At 37.4% G+C, this 22128-nt stretch overlaps 2 protein-coding genes across 9 annotated transcripts in view; one reads left to right on the top strand and one right to left on the bottom strand.

Annotated features, from left to right (window-relative positions):
• The window catches only part of LOC124633908, a 54091-nt gene that overhangs the window by 14027 nt on the left and 17936 nt on the right, over positions 1-22128 (bottom strand). The gene's annotated exons all lie outside the window — the stretch shown is intronic.
• On the top strand, positions 15754-21289 carry LOC124633909. 8 transcript variants are annotated; one of them, XR_006984797.1, is made up of 3 exons: positions 15754-15777; positions 20512-20625; positions 21125-21289. XR_006984797.1 is itself a non-coding variant. In XM_047169279.1 (3 exons), the coding sequence occupies exons 1-3, from the start codon at positions 15923-15925 to the stop codon at positions 21136-21138; spliced, it is 438 nt and encodes a 145-aa protein (XP_047025235.1). In that variant the 5' UTR covers positions 15914-15922; the 3' UTR covers positions 21139-21289. The 8 variants fall into 8 exon arrangements, 2 of the variants coding, with proteins under 2 accessions (XP_047025235.1, XP_047025236.1); XR_006984793.1 differs by lacking the exon at positions 15754-15777 and adding an exon at positions 15805-15907; XR_006984796.1 differs by lacking the exon at positions 15754-15777 and adding an exon at positions 15857-15875.

Genomic DNA, 22128 nt, shown 5'->3' with positions numbered 1-22128 from the left:
TCTTCAAAATTAAATGCACAATAACTTATAAGTACACAGTATATCGTGTGCATTAAATTACCAAAAAAAGGAAACAACATAAAAGTAGAAAACTATCTTTTATTCCGATGTCTATTTATACAGTCAAACGCACTGATACATGTTGGAAACACAATCACACAATCTTGATCCGAATCTTGTTCGTATTATTTCGAAAAACGTAAATCGATATTTATATCGAAAATTGTCGTCAGGTAATTTGAAGAGATTTTCTCGATGACGCACTCTGTTGGGTCTCCGGACACTCTCAATAGTATTCTAACACATCCAAGTATTCCAAATCACACATATTTATATCCACTTTCGTTTTTTTCATCACAAAGCAAATAACCTCAAAAGTAAATAATGTCGGAATTTGATGTTTGTCGACTAAGTACTGCAGTTAAACTAGGGGGCTCGATGGTTTATCTTTTGTACTACAGATAGTAATAGGACTTGCGATAAACTGCGTTTTGTAATAACGTTTTTTCAAGGTCGTACTTAAAGCTGGATTAAAGGTAGTACAAAAGCCGATACTTATTTGATACCGCGTTTTATAATAAGAGGGTTAGAGTTTATAATAACAATTTGTGTTGCGACGTCATATGTTCTTACGTAAAGGTAATTATATGTGCATGAGCGTAGGTATTTTGGTAAGTTATTTTTACTTTATTTAACAACAATTTTCTACTAGAAGGTCAGTGAAAACTGCTATGTGAATAAATTAAAGGCGCTGTAGCAACAATGGATTAATTCAGGCAGTCCACGAGTAGCACGAATTATATTTAGATCAGGCCTACGATTGTTTCTTATAAATGTCTAACATTAGGGTACGGAAACATTAGTAAGGTGAAGAGACTCAACTCTTTGTTTTTACTAACGGCCAAGTAGAGTTGTTTTTTGCATGTAGTTTGGTATCATGTGTGTATGCGTGTAACTGTAATATTCTTTATTACCTCTGATAACCCCATAACTACCTTCGAAACGACCGAATGGATTATGACATTCAGCATTTGTTCCTGTTTATAGATGGTTTTCCATCATCATAAGGATTAAAAAATGGTATTTCATTCTGTGAATTTAAATAGTACCCACTGAGTGCACACCGCAAACTCTTAGTCAGCCGATATTTTGTTTAGTTGGAGCTCATAAATCAGAATGGAATGGTAGTAGTGGTATCAGGTATTTGGCCAGTATTAGACCGACAAAAAACTTTGATTGGAATCAAGATTTAAAAAAAAAAATAGACAACTATCAGGTTAGCTGTCGGGTAAAAAGCACGCCTAAAGCAGTGTTTCAGTAGGATAGCGAAAATTAAAAAAAATAAACAGAAAATGTTGAGATATCGAGTTAGATTAGTTAGTGAGCTGTTGAATTTGTCATTGTCCTTTATGATCGTTTATTGAGGTTTTATGGATAAAGAAAAATATTATCTGTAAGATAAAAAAAATCTGTATTTAAAGAGAAGATAAATAGTTTTTATCGTTGTGCATTTATTGTAGAAGAGTAAAATATACGTGAACATATTTGTATGCCACATTTTGAATAAGCCTTCCAAAGGGTTATGATGAGCAACGTTAATTTTAGTTTATCCATCAGGGGTAAGTGAGCTATTTTTCATATGCTTTTGCCCCAAACAATAGTGGCTAGACTATCGATGTGAGCTTTGTGCGTCAGTGGCGAACAAAATCAATGATCTTCAATTTATTTATAGTAGTATGAACATCGCTTAGCCTTTCTTGAATACTATAATTGCTATTTCTAACGAAATGCAATGATTAATAGCTTATCCATTCGTAATAAGTTTCAGGCACGCACCATTCTATCGAATAATTGGCGTACTTTAAATACAGATCATTTATATTATTTGCAATATAAAATGATCGAGTGCCGCGATCCGCGAACGATGTTCGATTGGAACGTGCAATTACATTTGTTCTTTTGTCAAGTGAAGACAGCAGAATAGTTCTCTTTTCCAAACTTATGTGTTAATATTCATACATTATAGGGGTAAAGTACTTAAGCTGACAGTGCAGTCGGTCGGCGCTGAGTTAAGGTTCGATGCCAAGAGTCGGAGATGCCAAACAATAGGCAATATGCCGCTGCAGCGCCGTGTCTGTGTTATAGTTCCGCCTATTGCACTGTCGAACTCCCGCGCCGGAAGTCGTTGTGCGCCATGTGGCCGCTTCCCCCCGCGCCCGCGCCTCTCGCGCCCTCTCGCGCCTCGATACCCTCTATATGTGCCATAAACTAACATCATGCACATACTTTATTGCCTTTCAAAATTGGTTTTATGCCATTACAATTTAGTATTCCAGATAAATTGAGGCAACCGTATTAGTAAACGATTCGTCGTTTAGCTGTCAAGTGCTCTCATAAATGAAGAAGCATTTACAACAAATTGAGCAATAATTTTCAGAGTTAACTCGTAGCAACAAAAATTACTAAACAGATTTATTACTTATATATAATTTTATGAAACAACAACAACTTTGCAGGAAAGAGTTTAATGCGTAAAGTTGGTAAACATAATTTAAATTTTGCGAAACAGCACTCAATAGGATTGTTAGTGAGTGGAAGGCTTCATTATAAATAGCAATTATTCGGGTGTAATTAGAGAGCATACTGTAGTATAGGGAGCGAAAATAAGAGGCTTGGAAGTTGAAAGTTAATTGTGATGTCGGCACTTGTTGTCGCTTCGCGCGGCGGAGTGTAGGGCGCAGGGCAGGGTACAGCGGCGAGCGCTCCGACCGCAATTTATGCTTCGGCTGCGGCTGGCGCGCCGCCAGACGCCGCCGACACACTCGTTAGCTCCTGAAGCAGCCCACGATCTAATAGTTTTGTCGTCTTTCAGAGACCATTTAATCTGCTTGTTTATATTGGTTCCAAGTACAACTCGAATACAGGTCATTTTACGGTGTTTACATTTTCATTCGTCGCTATCGTATCATTTTTCTATCTCTAAAGTACCTATGTAGGTGTACCTAAGCATACTATGTTACCTACATATGTGCATTGTTGTTTATTTTTTAGTGCTAACAGTGTGAATTCAAAATGTTTTTGTGTAATAGAATATGTAAGTCGAAACTTAGTTATTTAGGCATTCGTAGTTATTAGAAGCCTCCTTCTACGAAGCTTTAAGTTCACTGCAATGTCTAATTTTATCCAAGTAATCGTGAAAGTTAAGATAATTTTCACTTCTTATGGACTGATTTCATTATCTCCATAAAATAAGTCTCATAAAGTAAATATTTTCTAAACTAGTTTTAAACAAGTTTAATGCGTAGCGTTCATTAAAGTCTGATGTGTTTCATAATATTTATTTAGTAAATTATGATAGCATTAAAACACGCTTACATTGTGTGAATTATTAAAGTGTATGAAGTGAATGAAACGTAGACGGGGGTCTGTTATAAATCTGGGTGACTCTCATCAGGTCAACGCAAAGCCCGGACTTTGCCCGCTCAATCTAGACAATGAAGCGGTATACAGATAAACTGCCATGTGGAGGTTTTCTGACGGAAAATAAACCGTTTTTAACGGATGAATGTTTATTAATGATCTAAGATAAATTGACAACATATTTTCCAACAATGTTAGAAATCTATGGAAAGTAAACCGCATATGGTGAAAATTAAAAAAAATAACTTACATATATGTATCTATAGTCTCGGAAACATAAAACCTTATTTTTCGTTTGGGGACTCCCTGAAACCGATGAGAATGAAAAGGAAATACAACTTAGGTATATTTTGACATAAATAATGTAGACGTCTTCAATATTTTTAGCATAGAACTGCTCAAAAGTTGGAACGATTTCTTATTCAGTAGCAAAGTTTTTCCAATTATCCAGTTACCGGGCGCTTACCAAGTTTCCATTGGTTATTTATAATCTTAAATAGAAGGTCGTATTTTAAAGCGAGTTGTTTTTTATTTTAATTGTGCGACAATAAGCATGTTTATACAGATTGATGGCAGCAATGCCTACGCTCCAATTTGTCGAGTGCTTGTGCTACGGCGCAGCTTTTAAATTACTCGACTAATTGGGCAGATCACGGTGATTTTAGGCCGTAGTGTAAGCCTTAATTGGGGTTTCAGGTGTAATCGTCGATCGTCAGATACGTCGAAGCCGAGCTAAAAATAAACTTTATGGATGCGTGCGTGAGGTTTCGAATAACTAAAACGGTACAAAATGGGGCCATTTCCCTTTCGTTGGTATTCTTGTTAAAATTTATTTTTACTCCTTAAGTAGGTTACAGACCGGGTTAAGTGTGTAAATAACTTCAGACATAACAAACTTTTTGTGTGGTTACTGTTTTTGCTAATTCCAAAATTAGTTTTATTATTGCGGATCACGTTACCCACTAAGCATACACCATATATTAGATTGTGTTTCAGCAATGTACCGTAACTAGTATTTGTATAATTAATAAGTAGACAGACATGGTAGTTACGCCGACATTAACCTTAAACGCGTGCACGGTTCGTTCCCGCTAAGAATAGACGGCCCATCTTTTCTCATGGGGACCGTATAACGCGAGCAAGGTGTTATAATGAGGTGACTAAGCAATAGCGCCAACATATACGTGTTAAGATGCTTTCCTAAAGGTCGGATTGCAACTGCGTAAATATGTTGCTGGTACTTACATTAAGGTAACTTACAGTGCTGATTTTGCATAAATAATTTCTTTACCGTTAAAAATAAGGCAAACAAGGATTATTTGTTGTTTTATTTATTGTTTATTTATTCCTTTTTATTAAAAAACAGGAATATCATTAAAATGTATATAATTTCCTCAAGATTACCTGCTACAAATGTAGTAAGTCCAAAAATATGGCATTTTATTTGAGATTATAAAAAAATCTAAATTAGGTAAAGATGAAAAATTGTCTGCCTTAGGTAATGCAAAATATAGCTACCTGGAAATTTGGTCCGACACACAGTTGCTTGTTGACGTTTTCCTACAAGAAATATTAACTTGTTTACTTGATCGCTGACTTTACAACGTTCATATAGCTAAACGGTGCCCTAAAAATAAACTTAATACGGCACCTGAAGAGTTAACAACTTTTCATAAATGATAGCCTACATGTCCCAATTTATATTGTTTTTACCAAACCATCTATTTTAGAATAGACAGTAAAATTAACTGTGATTGGTAATTATGCCGAAGCTATCCTTTTGTGTTACATTTCCAGTTTTTGTTCTATTTGAAGTATCAGAAATTGTCTTTCAAGATAACTTTTGAGTCCCTGTATTTGGAAATCAAACAATAGACAACAATTAATTATTCCAGTAATGACAGCGCCTTCCAAACATTTGGTCTGACTAGCTAGTTTGTAGAATGCCTATTTCTTATCTACGCAATCTCTAAGATCTAGGATTTATGGTTGTGACGTAAATTGTACGATTTCGCTTACTACAAAAGAGAAAACGAGCAAGAAAAGCTTCGCAATAATGGAGTATCTTCAGCAAATATTTTTTGGGTTTGATAGTTTACGATTCGGCTATTTACGGTGGGTGCGTTAGTTATTATAATGTGTCACGATCTGATGTCGAAGTTCGGCGGGATGCGCAGGGGTGAGGCGAGCACCTGCGCAGGATGCACCGGCGTGCAGTCACCGCGCCAGCCAGTCTGGCGCCTATCAGCCGCCCCCGCCGCCCCACCCCGCGCCCCTCGCACCTCTACGCTCCACCCGCCGTACGACTCCCACGCTCGCGTTTGTTTTCAACTTTGATTGATAATTTGTTATTGGAGTGCGTATAACGGTTCGAAAACAATACTACGTTTCACTCAAGTTTGTAATCGCGATAATAGTATTGGTATTGCTCATACGCTGAGATGATAGCCCGAAATCATTAAACATGAAATTGTGAATATTGTTTTCAAAATTAAACGGATTCAATATTGTTGTGCTCTGATATTATCAAAGTGCCTATCAATACCCAATTTAAGCAAATCTTATCGCAGATTTCGAATCAGAGAATTAGATCTATTTGTATTTTTTTGGTGAAAATTTGAAAAGTATAATAACTGCATTTACATAGTCTTTATATTTAATATACTTATACACTTTCAGCTTTTGTCTAAACCGTTTCTAATTTCACCCAGATTTTGAGCGCTATAGAATAATCTTACACTTATAGAAGTGAATAATTTTATTAATCCATTTCATGCAAGCTTAAGGTTAGATTTGAAATACAAATTTAGTAAAGTAAACAGTATTGTCCATTTAATTCCAAGGCTGTTGTCACCTTTTAATGTTATTGAATTTGGTAACATAATGTGATCTAATCGCGTTAATAAGAGTGTTAAATAATTTAAATATTAATAATTTATGATATGATCCAATCATATTCATAAGGTCAGCATTTATATAAAAGCGTTATTGAGTCTGGCATACAATATGGATGTTTTAAATCAGAGCCTGCCGCACAGTATAGAACTCGAATTCACCATAGAACTATCGATATTCAAGCAAAACTACAAACTGCAAAACTCTTTTCTTACCAGCCACCGGAACACTGAAGCAGATACCTGAATTTTTGGTACGGAATACTAAAAATCGATCGCGTCTCAACCGGGAAGTGACATCGACAAAAATTATAGTACAGCGTAAACAGGGATACCGATCGTGCTCCACCACTATTCACGCAGTCACCGAGTCACACGGATAATTAGTACTTACCTACACGTGACGTACTATGCGTCTAATTATCCCTCTACTTGATTAGGTGCCTGATCAGAAAACACTACTTATGTACATTTAAGACGGATTACGCGACTAATGCGTATTAAACGGCAATGTGTCGTACTCGGAGATTCAATTGAGCGCTAATAAACCAAATTAGCGAATAGCGATTACTTCGGGGTGGCTAATAAAGTAATGGTGTACACGCAAAAATATAAGGATCAAGATATTTTATTATTTTAACACAATTTGACGGATCGTTGTATGGTTAATCGTTACTTAATGATCGCTCACGTTAACGAACGTCTGTGGGTGTGGCAATTCGTTTAATTAATCCTTCTTAAGTAATGGCGTATGTTGGATGTACCCCAGGGGACAAGTTTACCTGACTCAGGATCAACAGTGAAGGTATCTCAACAAAAGCTCCGAATTCAAGTAAAGAGCAAATATAAGTGTTACCCGAAATTTTATGTTGTATTTGTTATGGGCCATAAATCATGATTCTGTGACATAAAAGATGAAATAAAACTGGCTGCCGGACATTTCGCGGGTATAACAATTGTACCTACATACTTATTTTTGCATTTTAATGTCCTTATTTATCACCGTGTATTGAAATAAGCTGGGTGATAAAATTGATAAACGCACCGAGTGAGTATTTGTATAGTTTTATTTGTTGGTCATCATAAAACATTAAAAATATATAAATAAATTAATTTTGACATTAGAAATACGTATACCTACGTTAAAGAAAATTGCATTTTCATTTAAAGGAAAACGTAAGTGTAAACATATGCCTGCGCATGACCTGCCCCTTGCAACTTGTTGGAGTGTTCATGCACGATTATAGAAACCATTCGAGGCTCTCTAATATTTTAAATAGGACAATACTGCTTATTTTATCTTTGTTTTTGTTGTTTTCATATTCTTACATGAAGATGCTAACGACACGTAACAGGTTATTTAAATATGCCTTCCCACATAGTCCAATTTATACACATATTGAATGAATTAGGTTATTAAATGGATTATGGGTGGGGTGTGACGTAGATGAAGTGACGTCAGCGGTTATTGCGCCATCACTGCCAAAAAACTGGCTCAATTTCTTGGAAAAACAAAGTCGCTTAAAATGATAACGTTACGTACCAAACTGTTTTTAGAATTAAGTTACGTGGCAAGTATTAGACATAAGTTTTTTCTAACGTCACGCTTAAATGCTTACTGGTATAGCAATACAAATCTCATTCTAAGTGTATCATCTCTAAGCTTTCTCACGAGAATCTACCCGGCTTAATGGAATTGTTCTTGATTTTCTATGCAAATGGATGACATAGTAACCTTATAAACTATACGTATATGATGTCTGAAATCGCAATGTTTACTTGTACAATAATATCCCTGTCTGAGAATTACACAATGTTCCGGCTATTGTGACCTCTTCAGACTTAAGTCGTCCATTGAAGATGATCTATTCTTAGCCATGGAACATAATATGCTGCTCCATTTGCCGCTCTCGTTGAAACATTATTTTACAGAAACTTGGACCTCGTTTTAAGCCGTATTGTTTTAAAGAGCGCAAGTAGAAATTTTAATACGTAGTGAACTTTAATTTTTAGTTTTTAATACAAAGTTTTAAAAAATATACCTACCTATAATACTGACTTGAAACTAAAACTATTTTCTTCTGCAAAGTCTTGTAGCTCATATAATTATAAGTTTATTATTTCCGTATCCTGGCAAGATGCCGTAATGTTAGTTACGCACAAACCTGTACAGTGACTGTACAAGGCCTTCTTGGGTTCCTCAAAGCACTAAATATGTTTGGTTAAACGCCAAATACTTGTTCTTCTTCATGATGTTTATAAAGATTATAAATAAATAGGTATTATCAAATTCAGTTAGGTACATGTTGGTTTTATAGTCTTAGTAATGAATAAAACGACACAAAACCTGCAACTGTAGTACAACTACCTAGTGGTGATGAATATGACGGTTATTCCACTCTGACCGGCCCTTTATTTTTAACTATATAAAGATTACTTAATTATTCAGTGACGACTTTCATATTTCCACAAATATTTTAGCTCGTATTTTATTCATAGCCAGCAAAAGGATTACAGAATTTTTAATCTCCTCCAAAAGAGGTTTCATTTTCGAAGTTTATGGCAATTTTTTTTAACTGTATTTTTTATAAGCCATTGCAGATTACAAAAACCGAGCATAATTACTGTAATGGAAGGATTCCACCAAAAATTGTGCACGCACCAAGATTGCGTTTTTGCGGACATTTTAAACATGTCCGCACTAATTTTCCACATTTCTCGAGTGAGTAGACTACAGACAGGCAAATAGACAGATCTTAGACTTATAAACACAAATAAGTAATTACTGTGATAAGTTAACAGTACATTTTTCATTTTAGCAGTATTTTATTTGAACGAATTACTCAACACGGAATGGTCTCTGTTGCAGTTAATTCACATGCACAACAGCACGCGTTACTAAGCGTCCGTTGATAGGCTGCGGGCACACTGCCTGACATGTCAACGTCATATACATCAACCACACATCGTTTGTACCGACGTATTGTTTTACTTTCTGAATGGCCACTGCCCGTTGTCACACTGTTTAACTTTTTACGTAGTCTGTTATGCTTTGTTTTTGGACAAAGCCAATTCCCGACTACACGGGTTTTATTGATTCATTCGATTCGGTTTTAGAATAAAATCTATTTCAGTTCAAACGTTCATGTTAACGTTTTAAATTTTGGCAATAAAACAATTCTCCTCTTAACGAGTACACACAAGGTGATTTCGGCTTATTGTATGATTAAATTAATTCTGCGGAAGCCAAGCCTAATAATATTATTGTTATTTGGCTATAAATTTAATTATCAGCTTAATCTGACGTTACACTTGACTGTTATTTCGTATTAATGGTATGCATAGTATATAGCATCTCATCAATACATGTAGTCATTACCATAACGATTAGTTTGGTTAGTGGTAATCTGCACCGGAATCGGGATTATAAACTCCATCATGTATATACATAACAATGCATATAAAACAATTTAACGAGTATTTCATTTTAATCCTCTCTAATACTTTAAAATCGAAGTATTCATGTCATAGATACCATTTCTTAATTTCGGCTAAATTATAATTTCTACTGAAAATGATATAGCAAACAATTCGACGAATCATAAAATAATTCAGATTACCTGATACATTTTGATTTAATTTTAGATGCGGGGTGGAAGGCGTTTAATATTCAGAAGGTCTTCGTCTAAACTCATTTGTCACGTATTCTTGTCATTGACAGGTGGGCTTACCTACCAACAATATTATTCTGCATCATTAAATACAGTGTGGCTCTAAGTAGCAGGTATTATGCAAAGGGCAAACGTGCAGCCTCATGCGCCATCACTTACATTTACATCCTACGCAGGTAATGAATACAGCGCTCTGATTGCATGTTACAGCCGCTGGACAATTAAACGAGTCTCCATCCAATTGCCCGGCCTTTAACCAACATCCGAATTAATGTTTTATTTTACTACAACTACCTCACTTTTATAGCTCTTTAAGAATAATGGAAATATTTTGCCTATAATTTCACCAAACTTCCGCAATGTTTTTTCAAAGGATATTTTCCAAAACTTAAGTCGTTACAGTAGAGCGAGGAAAAACGAGGTTGTAAGGGCCTCAAGGTACCAAAATACCTGTTAGATATAACGTTTTTAAGTTCGGCTCCTGTAACTTTGCTCATTTAAAATAAGAGACAGATTTTTTATATACCTAATACTCACAAAAGTTCAACATCAAAAGATAATTGTTGCGTATCTTATACTATACGTTGAAAAGAATTTACTTTAGTACATGTAGACAATAAAATGGGTAGTGAAATATCAACAAGGACAACCGTTAAATAATGGCGAACACCTTGAATTGAACTTGAATTGATTGAGTACTCCAAAAATCGTAGCAATTGCGGATAAACCTACGATCAATTATCGCCAATTAGCACACACGTGCTTGTAAGACTTTTACAAATTACTATGACTTTTACATACAAGACTTACAGAATGTTTAAGCAAACATTTGTGAACAGTCTAAATTACGGTGAAGAAAGGCAGAAAGTCCTTGAGTGACCTCTAAGAGTAAAGCGTGAGTGGCCGCCGGCGGAGTCGGCGCGTTCTTGTGTATCTTTGTTCTTAAATGAAATTATCTCTTTTAACCTCCACAGAAATCACGAGAGACCAAGGTGCTATTACTTCGTTTATTATTTTTCACTAAAATCTCATTGCATAACTTAGTTACATTTCATACTACTTGACCCTAAACATTTGCCGTCTTACCACAAAAACTTTTAAACGTCAGTTTAAGACTTGTCTAAAAAATGACAAATTATGACGTTGAAATAAGGTCCATTTTGGAACCACACTTTTTTAGACAAGTGTTTGACACCATGGTTAAGTTTTTGTAGTAAGACCATTGGAGTTTTATGGCTTATCGTGGACAAAGAGTTTGAAATGAAAAGTACGAAGCCTAACTGAAGCACGGACCACGAATAATATGGAAGCAATGAAGATTTCTTTTAAAAAACAGAGCTCATCATATGAATCTCTTGCAGTACATATGACATAAATTCTTATTAAAAAGATGGTGTGCAAATGAACGCAATGTAGGATTGGACAGAGTCGATGAATGAAGCCTGGATGTAGCCCGACTAAGCGAGACCTGTTCACGAGTATGGAAATAGGTTATTATAGAGATTAAAAGTGAAAAGAACTTGCCGGAAAACGAAACAATAAAATAGAAGGTTTTAAAACAATACTTTTTCATATCATCTTCCTCATGAAGGACGAAAAAAGTGAAACCACTTTCAAAAATGGTACACTGATATTTTATTGAATTCGCATTACATTCTACACGAATTTCATCTTTCTCTTTTTATAACCTCATGTTTATTAATGAGAGCCTCCGTATTAATTTCTAGATATGCGCTACTCCGAGAATAGTAGATCTATTTTTTGTGTTGGCGTACTTGGATGATATAATTGAATTGCAAATAGAAAGCCAGGTAAGATAGATAAGCAATAATATTTTTTAGTGTGCAGACTGTACCACTTATATGATGGGAGCTGTAGGAAAAGCCTTTGTACCCAGGCTTTTCTTACAGCTCTCATTTCATGTTGGTATTTGATAAATATAATGCCGTTATGCAGTCTGTTTTCAATTCAATATGCCTTTATGTATATTTTCTACTGGACTGGTGGATAATATCTCTTTGGTATTTGTAAAGAGAATTTAAATACAAGAAGACTTTTACTAAGATATATAATTCGAGCCTTGACATTTCCTCAGAATTTAATAATTCTGGAAAAAGTAAATGGAAATTCTATATTTGAATAATGTGTTATGTATCTAAGGGTGCGTCCACATCTGGCGAATGCGCCGCGAATGCGCAGCACGCGAGCCGATCGCGAGCTGTCCGCGAGCTGCGCGCGTGCATTTTTGTTCGTGCGCCGCTTCTGCGCCGCCCGCGCGCGGCTCGCGCGCGACCTAAGCGCCGCACGCGAGCGGCGCGCAGGCGGCGCGCGACGTCTGCCATCTTCGATAGTACTGAGCCAATATACGGAACTGTAAGGGCGAGAACTGATTGCGCGCAGATCGCGCGCCGCTCGCGCGCTCTATACGAGCCTTGCGTGAGTTGCGCTAAAGAGGCGCACCGAACTGTTGCAGTGACTGCACGCGCGCAGCTCGCGGACAGCTCGCGATCGGCTCGCGTGCTGCGCATTCGCGGCGCATTCGCCAGATGTGGACGCACCCTATTAAAAGTTGAAAAGATTTCCTGATTTTCTATCGGTGTTATACATATATAGTCATACATATATTGTTGGGATAGCCGCAGGGTAAGCCCTCAAACAATCCTTTGATCGCTTATTGTATGATCACCATCCATTGAACCTTGGACAAAATTCGTGGAATAGAAAACCCAAACTTATCCCGATAAACTTTAATGTTACCAGTAAAATATTTTACAAGGGAGCGTTAATAAAGCTTATATTTATTAACTTCGAAAAGGAAAAAATGTTTCCCTCTTGTATTGAAATTAAAAATGCAAAAGGTTATATCGCAATCTACCTTAATTAGTTCGGAAAACTTTTTACAAAAAAAAGTTCCAAAAATACTGAAAATAAAAAATATACTTTTTGGTACATCGCATCGCTCTGGAATTCGGTGTCTAGAGATTGCAGCTGCGTTCTATGTTTACGTCGCCACCAATTTTTGGAGCAATGTATCTTCAAGTACTTTTTTTTGGTTTTCGAGTATTTTTAGAAGTCGTCCATTTTTTGCAAAAAGTTTTAACTTTTCAGTGCTTAGTTCCAAAATCGTAAATCACCTATACATTTATACTGTTTAATAAAAACCTACTTTTTGGGAAAGTCGGTTAAAGATGAGAGTAGACCAAATATGATTAGCGTGGGTAGTCAATACTAATTAATGTAGAACATACAGACAAACAAAGGGAGGCATTCAATTAAGGCCTATGATTTTAATTAAGTAAAATACATATGTGATTCTGATTACTTAGTGAGCTTCCTAGAATATGGTGCAAGTAATTTATTAAAGAAAATACGATACAAAATGTATACTATTAGCATTGTAATGGCCGCGGGGGTGGAATATGATTTTAATATTTACAAAGCAAAATGCCTGCTTATTACTTGTTAACTAGATTAAAATTGAAATTGGACTAATTGTACAGTCAACAACGGTGATGATGGCTTTTTGCTATTCTGAATATCATCATTATATTTATGAAGTTAATGGATTTCCTTGTCTTGTATTACGGCCGTATTTTAATTAAACTTGGTAAGACGTAGACTGGCTTAAATACTATTTCTGGGGTTTCATAATAATCTTCGTAGTTCGAAGAAATACATTTTTAGCATAGTTAGATAGTAATTTAATATTGTTTGTAGATTAAGGAAACAATACACAATCTAGGCGGAAAAGCATCCAAATTATATTTAGCATGTACTTACTAAGTTTTGTTCTATAAGCTTCCACACAATTAGTATTCTGCCTACAGTATTTAAAGCAGAGTCTATATCAGCTGTAGATACAAACGTATTGATTAGCCACATTGAACCATTAACCGTGTACACTGTTCCTGACCTAACCACGATCGTTTATCTTAGTTCGAGTTGAAGTGCACAGGATAACTTAGTGGCAAGCCTGAGGCCTAAGTGCTTAGACGCAAACAGGAATAGCAAGATAGAAACAGAATATGTGTAGGTACATCTATCTTATCTTTACTACTTTGTAACTTAAGTTGTGAAGCCACTATTAACAATTTCACCACGAATAAAGATTGAGGTTACAGAAACTCGGAATAAAAAGCAATCTCAGCTGGATTTTCAGTATTAGCACACATGGCATTATACGGATCAGAACAGCAGCTTCATTGAAAATTCTATGATGTTGATGTTGTTTATACGTGTTTACTTGTTACCTAGTTTAAACAGGAGTAACGTTAGCGGTTGAAAGCATTTTGTAACGATAATAAAGTTGTGTGACGCTGCGGGAGACGGGATTGAGACAAGGTAGACTGAGAGTCGCCGCACCGCAAACGATGTTTACACTATTCTGGAAATAGAAATATTTTCCATACTGGGTCCGCTGCGCCAAATTGTAGGTCATGTTTGAACGTATTGTTATGTGCTCTTACAATTAGCGTATTGTAAAAACATAAATGTTCTGAGGATTATCCTAGTCAACTAAAAATTCCGAGTCAATGAAAAATTGTTATTAGTATAACTTCCATCGTATGTTTACAGGTGCATATACATTTGAAGCCAGTGCCACGGTAAGATGTTTTAAAATATATCAAAAAGCACAGAAATTGAATAAGACATAACATTTCGACACTTTCTCCTTTCCTTTATAATATCAAGAAAACTATTCATTCGCAAATGTACAGCAATATTATTTTATTACTACTGACATTTTGTTGAAAACAGTGTGCTTAAATGCCATATATTTAAGGAAGTTTTGAAGACGATAGTTGCTTATTAATTTAAAGTCAACGGTTAATTTTAGAAGTAGTTCTTCTAGCACGAACTCATACTATATTCTATGAATAAAATACAAAAACAACTTTTTGGCTGCTCACTTTATCAAGTTACAAAATAAATTCGGCGCTCGGGCCGTGCTTGCCACAAGAGTGAAGTATATAACCACTCATGAATTTGACTACATCATACGCTTTACCTCAATATTTTTCTAATTTTGTTGTGTAACAGAAGTAAAAAGATTTTCCGCCTTTGTTTCCCCTGGGCCTGTGATTTATCAATTTACCTTCTGTTACTTTCTTAGAATTTAATCTTTATTCTGATGTCAAAACAATATTTATAATAAACGTTATATTACGTAAATACGTACCTACCTATTTTGAAAGCCTATTGTCATCTATTTACGTCACAAATATCCACAACTCTTCATGTAAAACAAAATTTATTGTTATCACCTTCAAAAACATTGTGTTCACTTTTTATGACCGTTTGGCGCAGCTTAATTAAAATATCCAATCTCGGCAGACTTTTTATAAGCCCATATCAACAAAGTCTGTGCAATTTTGCTTCTGGGTATTGATACGTGAACTTTGACCTTTTTTTATTTCATAAGTTTTTAATCATATTTTTCCACGAGAAATTCAATTATTCGCCCATAAGTTATTATAATGAAAACCGAAACAAGTATTTAATTAAAGAAGTCGTTTGCCGGTCGGGTTAGTTTACCTCGGAATTTGCCAAGTAATTATAACATGAACGAAACCATTCCATCATCATACAATATTATAATAAGAGGGCCAAAAGTGTATTGTAACAGTTTTATATTTGTAAAAGTAACACTTCATTATCAATAGAGTTAATATCATAGTAGGCGACTATTAAAAGACCATAAACGATAGCCACATTGTGACAATAACAATGACATTGTCAATTTGATTGATACGTAACATTTGCTTTGGGATTCTCGCCACAGAGTGTTTCTGGTTAGCACGTGTGTCTAGAATTTTTGTTTATTTTGAGTGATTTAGTGCCTTTTTGTGACTTGTTTTTGTTTTTGTGTGTTGTCCTTGTGTGTGTTTCTGTGTGTGAACGTTTTTTTTTCCGCCAATTTAAGTAAGTCTTACTAATATGGACCGCAATAAACCGCCTGACCCTGATCCGCCTGACATCTCTCTTGCGCCGCCATCCCCTAACTATCCACTTTCCCAATTCGCAGATGTTGTTTGCAGCATCGCGGATTCCCAAATCCCGTCCCATTCCGATTCCCAATCCTCATCTCACCAGAACGGTAGGAAACGTTCTGGAGATGAAAACAATGCGCCGAATCACATTCCGTCTAAGCAGCAGAGAAACCAAATAGGTCGCAATAGATACTCTGCCACCGATAAAGCTCCGTTCATCGTACATGTCTCACGCTTGGAGTCCCAGCCTAATGCAGGTACCACATTACACCCTGTAACTTTTGGCATGTTCTTGGTGAACAACAGAATTGGTAACATAGTTCGTGATGGCGTCAAGAAAGTAGGTAGGAACAGAGTTTCTGTCGAATTTTCATCCCCTCAGGATGCTAATTCATTTCTAATAAATGGAATTCTTTCAAAAAATAGTTATGTTGCCATGATTCCCACATTTAACATAACCCGCATGGGTGTGGTTACTGGTATGCCTACCGACCTCACAGAAGAAGAAGCAATGAATTACCTCACTGTGCCCTCTGGATGTGGACAAATTCTTAAGGTTCGTCGTATTAGCAGGAAAATCTTTAGAGATGGTATAGCTGAATTTAAGCCTACCGAAACTTGTGTCATTACTTTTGATGGCCAAGTCCTACCAACAAGGATATACTGTTGTTATACTTCTCTTCCAGTTTCCCAATATGTCTACCCCACCATCCAGTGCCGCAAGTGCTGCAGGTTCGGTCACGTGGAGTCTATTTGTCGCTCGAAACCACGCTGCAGTAAATGTGGCCACGATCACCCTGGTGATGGTTGCAACATTTCTGAGGGCGAGGCCTTCTGTGTACTATGCTCTGGAAATCACTATGCGAATAGCAAGTCATGCCCGGAGCTTGGTAGACAGAAAGCTATAAAGAATATCATGGCTGAGAAATCACTTTCATATGCTGAGGTCAGCAAAACAATCCCACCTGTTTCTCGCAATTATGCAAATGCTGCAAAATCATCATCTCAGTCATACCGCAAAACAGTTTTCTTAAAGCCGAAGACCCACGCTCCCCTCTCACCTTCTTACGACAAAGTTGCTCATCAGAACATTATAAATTCTCCTCCACCTTCACAGCCTAATGGCTGCGCCCTAAATAACCCCTTCGCTGGTTCCAATCATTTATCTCCTATTATTGAAATTCTTAGTAAAGTACTTACAACTATTCTTTCAAATAATTCTGAAATACCGTCCAACGTCGCCCATCAACTTGTTACTCTCCTACTAAATATTAAGAATGGCGCCTCGCCAGGTATTCCTACAGTGGAATGTGAGGAGCGTGTTTCATAAGAAGCATGACCTCATATTCCTTCTCAATAAATACAAGCCCTTGGCTTGTTCCATCGCTGAGACTTGGCTTACCCCGAGCCTTAGCTTTCGCATGCCACACTTTAATATTTTGAGATGTGATAGGTCTGATGGATATGGAGGGTCGGCTCTCCTCATTAACAATAGAGTACCACTCTCGACCCTCTCCCTTCCGGTTCTGGATGGTGAGTTGAACATTGTTGCAGCTAAATTCGAGGGCATAACAGTAATGTCTATTTATATCTCCCACCCCCGTCAAAATTTTTTAGCCTCACTAAGAAACGTGTTCAATAATGTAGATGGGCCTATGTTAGTTATGGGAGATTTCAACTGCCACCACTTTAGGTGGGGCTCCAACCGTTGTGATGCGTTTGGGGAAGGTTTAGTAGAAATCCTCGATGACCTAAACCTGTGCATCTTAAATGATGGTTGTCCTACCCGTAGATCCCTTCCTGGGCAACAAAAGAGTTGTGTAGATCTCACATTCTGTTCTGTAGAGTTGGCGGCATCGTTCCATTGGGAATGTACTGCTCTTACGCATGGTAGCGACCACTACCCCATTGTTGTTACTTTATTAAATAAAACTTATCTAGAGAAAAGTTCTCCTCCACTTCTGAAGTACAACCTATCTAAACCGGATTGGTCAAGGTTTGCTTCTCTATTGGAGGAGAAAATTAGTCTTCTTCCAAATTTAACTTCTGCTTTCCCTCATTCTTCTGGTCACCACCATGCTAAGAGCTGTTATGAGGCATTCGTGTCAGCTATAACCTCCAGTGCTGATTCCACATTCCCCCTGCGTAACGGTGCCAAAAGCATAATTCCATCACCTCCGTGGTGGGATCCAGATTGCACAGCCACGATTCGAGAACGTAAAGAAGCCGAAAAACGGTACAATGGAGCGATGAACAACGAAAACTTACTACAGTACAGACGAGTCTATGCCCGATCCCAACGGCTTCTTCGTAAGAAGAAACGTCGTGGTTGGGTTAAGTTTTGCACCTCTCTTTCTCCCTCCACTCCAGTGTCCGCAGTATGGAAGAGCATAAACCGCTTCAGACGTGGGTGCTCTCCATCAATATCCTCCCCCATTACTAGACAAACCGCTGAATCCTTTTTTAATAAAATTGCTCCAGCCTACGTCCCTTTGCCTACAGAATTTGATCACCCGCCTGTGGGTGTAGTGGATGACCCTCTGGACGAACCATTTACAATGGATGAATTGAATGCGGTGCTTCGTCATGTTCGGGACTCTGCCCCGGGCATTGGTGGCGTTCCGTATTCATTTATAGTTCATGCTAGTTCAAACGCAAAATCATACTTTTTAAACATTATAAATTACTGTTACTCTTCTGGTTGGGTTCCTGATCAATGGAAAATTCAAATCATTATTCCTCTTCTGAAACCCGGCAAAAATGTTGATGATCCGAATGGCCTTAGACCAATTGCATTGTCCTCGGTCTTGGTCAAATTATTTGAACATCTGATTAAAAATAGACTTGAGTGGTTGGTCGAATCTAGAGACTTACTGCCGAGCCATCAATTTGGCTTTAGGAAGGGTCTTGGCACAATGGACAGCGTGGCAACATTAGTTACTGATGTTCGTACAGCCTTTTCCAAAAATGAATCGGTTGTAGCCGCCTTCCTAGATATTTCCTCCGCATATGACAGTGTCCTTCTTCCCATTCTCAGGCAGAAACTGCAAGAGCTGAGTCTCCCGGTCAAGATGATACAAGCCATATGCGGACTTCTTATGTCGCGGTCGTTGGTGCTGAGGGTGCAGGGTGAGGTATTTGAGGAAAGATACGTATGGAAGGGTCTTCCCCAAGGCTCTGTACTTAGCCCATTACTGTACAACCTGTACACAATTGACATTGGTTCCTGTTTAAACAGAGACTGCTGCATTTTGCAATACGCCGACGATCTGGCGCTCTATGTAACCAATGCTTCAATTGTGGACGCTGCTTCATCACTCTGCCTTTCTCTGGACTCTCTGCACCAGTGGCTTCTAGATCGTGGTCTAACACTATCTGCTCCAAAAAGCTCGGTTGTAATCTTCTCTCGGAAGCGTCTGATCCCTCGGGTCTCTATAAAAATCCAAGGTCAGGGCGTTCCTGTTGCTAAGAAGGCTAAATTTTTAGGGGTCTACCTTGATTCTAAATTGACTGGTACTGAGCACTTAACTTACCTGGTGAAAAGGTGCGAAAGGGTCATATCTATATTAAAAGTCCTTTCTGGTGTATGGTGGGGGGCTCACCCTTACACCATGAAATTGATATACAACGCGTTAGTCCGCAGCATTTTAGATTATGGCTCATTTGTATTGATCCCTTGCAACAGGGGTGCTCTGGCAGTATTAGATAGGCTCCAGTCTCAATGCCTTCGAATCATCTCAGGTTGCATGAAATCCTCTCCCGTCAACGCCTTGCAGGTAGAATGCGCCGAACCTCCTTTAGCCCTGAGGAGGCAATATCTAGCTTCCCGATTTCTATGCCGTGTGTATCCCAAAAGTTTCCATCCCCTCATCCCTAAACTTAAAGAGTTAGATTCTCTGTGCAGATCTTCCAAGTACTGGGAACACAAAGAAATACCACTCATCTTGAAAACGTTTCGCCATTTGCAAAATTTGAATTGCCCCATATCCCAATACCCCAGATTACCTCTCTTCAACTTTTCTTATGAAGTCCTCTGTTTTACTCCCAAAATATATTATAATGTCGGTATTTCCAAAAAGTCCCCTTCGGCTAATTCTGCCTTCAATGCGGTGGTGGAAGAACGATGGCTTGGGTTTCAGAGGTTTTTTACTGATGCTTCCAAATTAACATCAAGCAGTAACACAGGTGCTGCGGTTTACTATCAAAATTCTAAAATTATTTTAAAATTTAAATGTCCAAAGGAGTCCTCTGTATTTACAGGCGAGTGTGTGGCATTATTGGAAGCTTGCCTGTTCATTGAATCCCACGATATCAGCTCAGGGGTTATCTTTTCAGATTCCTTGAGCTGCCTACAAGCCCTTTCCCAAAATCCATTTAAAAGTAAACTCCAAAGCCCAATAATCCTTAGCATTAAAAAGTCCCTATTATCTTGTAGCATCCAACAAAAAGAGGTCCATTTAGTATGGATACCTAGCCACTGTGGTATCAAGGGTAACGAATGTGTGGACGCCCTGGCTAAAGATGCTTGCACATCAGTTACAGCCGATCCTGCGCACTTCTCCCTTCAAGGGTATGACCTGCTGAACCTTCCAAAAGCGCATCTTGAGACTGCATGGCAAGAGTATTGGAACGTTTCCAGCAGTAAAAAGGGTAAATACTTTTTTAATATACAACCCTTAATTCAAAGTAAGCCCTGGTATTACCATTTTAAAAAGTTCCCTAAGCACGTGATATCGGTTTTTAGCAGAATCCGTTTAGGACATTGCTGCACACCTGTTTTTCTGCGCAAAATTCGTGTACAGGACTCGTCTCTCTGTGAGTGTGGATTGGATGAAGGTAGCTTGGAGCACATATTTTTCAGCTGCCCTATAAACTCCTCATCCTTCGACCTATATAACCGCCTCATTAAATTAAAGATTCCTGTACCAATCAACTTCCCTTCCCTTTTAACATTTTCCTCTCCAGAACTGATCCATATCCTATTGATCTTTATCCTCCAAAATAACATTAAATTGTAGACTTTGGTCAATTTAGGCCACTGTCTATGTGGTTGTGGTATTTTTATTTTTTATTTCTGTGTATATATATGTTTTGTTTTATACTTCTATGTACTAACAATATATCAAGTTTATTTATGTGTTTGTTTCAGTGCCGTCCTACTAACGCAACAAGTTCTACAATAAGTGCAAAGTTTTCTCCTTTCAGTTTTTAAAATTGTTATCGTACCTACTTGCTTCTCATATCACTTGTCAGTGGCAGAATCGTCGACATCAACATCGACGGCAGAGATTGCCAGAAACAAAAATAGAATAGAACATTTGCTTTGTAAAAAACGTTATGAATCAATATATGAATACAGAAGAATAAATATTACGAAAGAAAAGATAGCTGTATAAACATTTTAAAATGCCGCTTTATGTGTATTACATTATTCATAAAATTTGGTTTTCATACAAGCCGCCGAGGGTGAGAGATCAGAGGTGCAAAAATGTTTTCTCATATTCTAATGTTACCGGTAAGTCGTGAGGACTTATAAAAGAGGAATATGGCCACATTCACCGAATGTAGGTTGCTGTGTGTTGAGTGAAATCCAAATTATTTAAGCGAGTTTTTTAGTCTAGGAAGTTACAGGTGAGTGTGCTTGGTTTGATGTTTTTATGTTATAAATTCCTTCTAGTAAAAGATACATTTGTTTATAGATATCATAATGCGTAATAATACCCGCATAAGTTAAAGACAATTCCTAACTATTTAACTGGCAAGCAAGTCATGACTAACAAAGTAAAGCTACTTCAATCCATAATTCTAATCCAAACGGTATTAACAATAGAAGCGGAATCAAAAGTTCTATCTGCACAGCGATTCCTATCAGTTCAGCGCTTGTTCAAGCCTTTCAAAGGCATCTTGTTTTAATGTCAGAGATTTTATCTCGGCCGCGGCTGCAGCTTATTCCTAGCGATAAAATTTAATTAAATAAAAAGAAACACTTTATAAAAGAACGAGCAGTAAAGCTGCGTCGCATCTGTTGATGGAAATTATGTAGATACGTTCAGCTCAGAGCTCCATACTACGGAAACTGTATTTAAAAACTGTACGCCCGGCGGAATGGATTATCCATTAACAAAATTGACTGGGCGCAGCAAACAAGGTTTC

The sequence above is a fragment of the Helicoverpa zea genome, chromosome 10 (genome assembly GCF_022581195.2).
Source record: "Helicoverpa zea isolate HzStark_Cry1AcR chromosome 10, ilHelZeax1.1, whole genome shotgun sequence".
Taxonomy (NCBI): Eukaryota; Metazoa; Arthropoda; class Insecta; order Lepidoptera; family Noctuidae; genus Helicoverpa; species Helicoverpa zea.
This window is presented reverse-complemented; position numbering and strand designations above follow the sequence as displayed.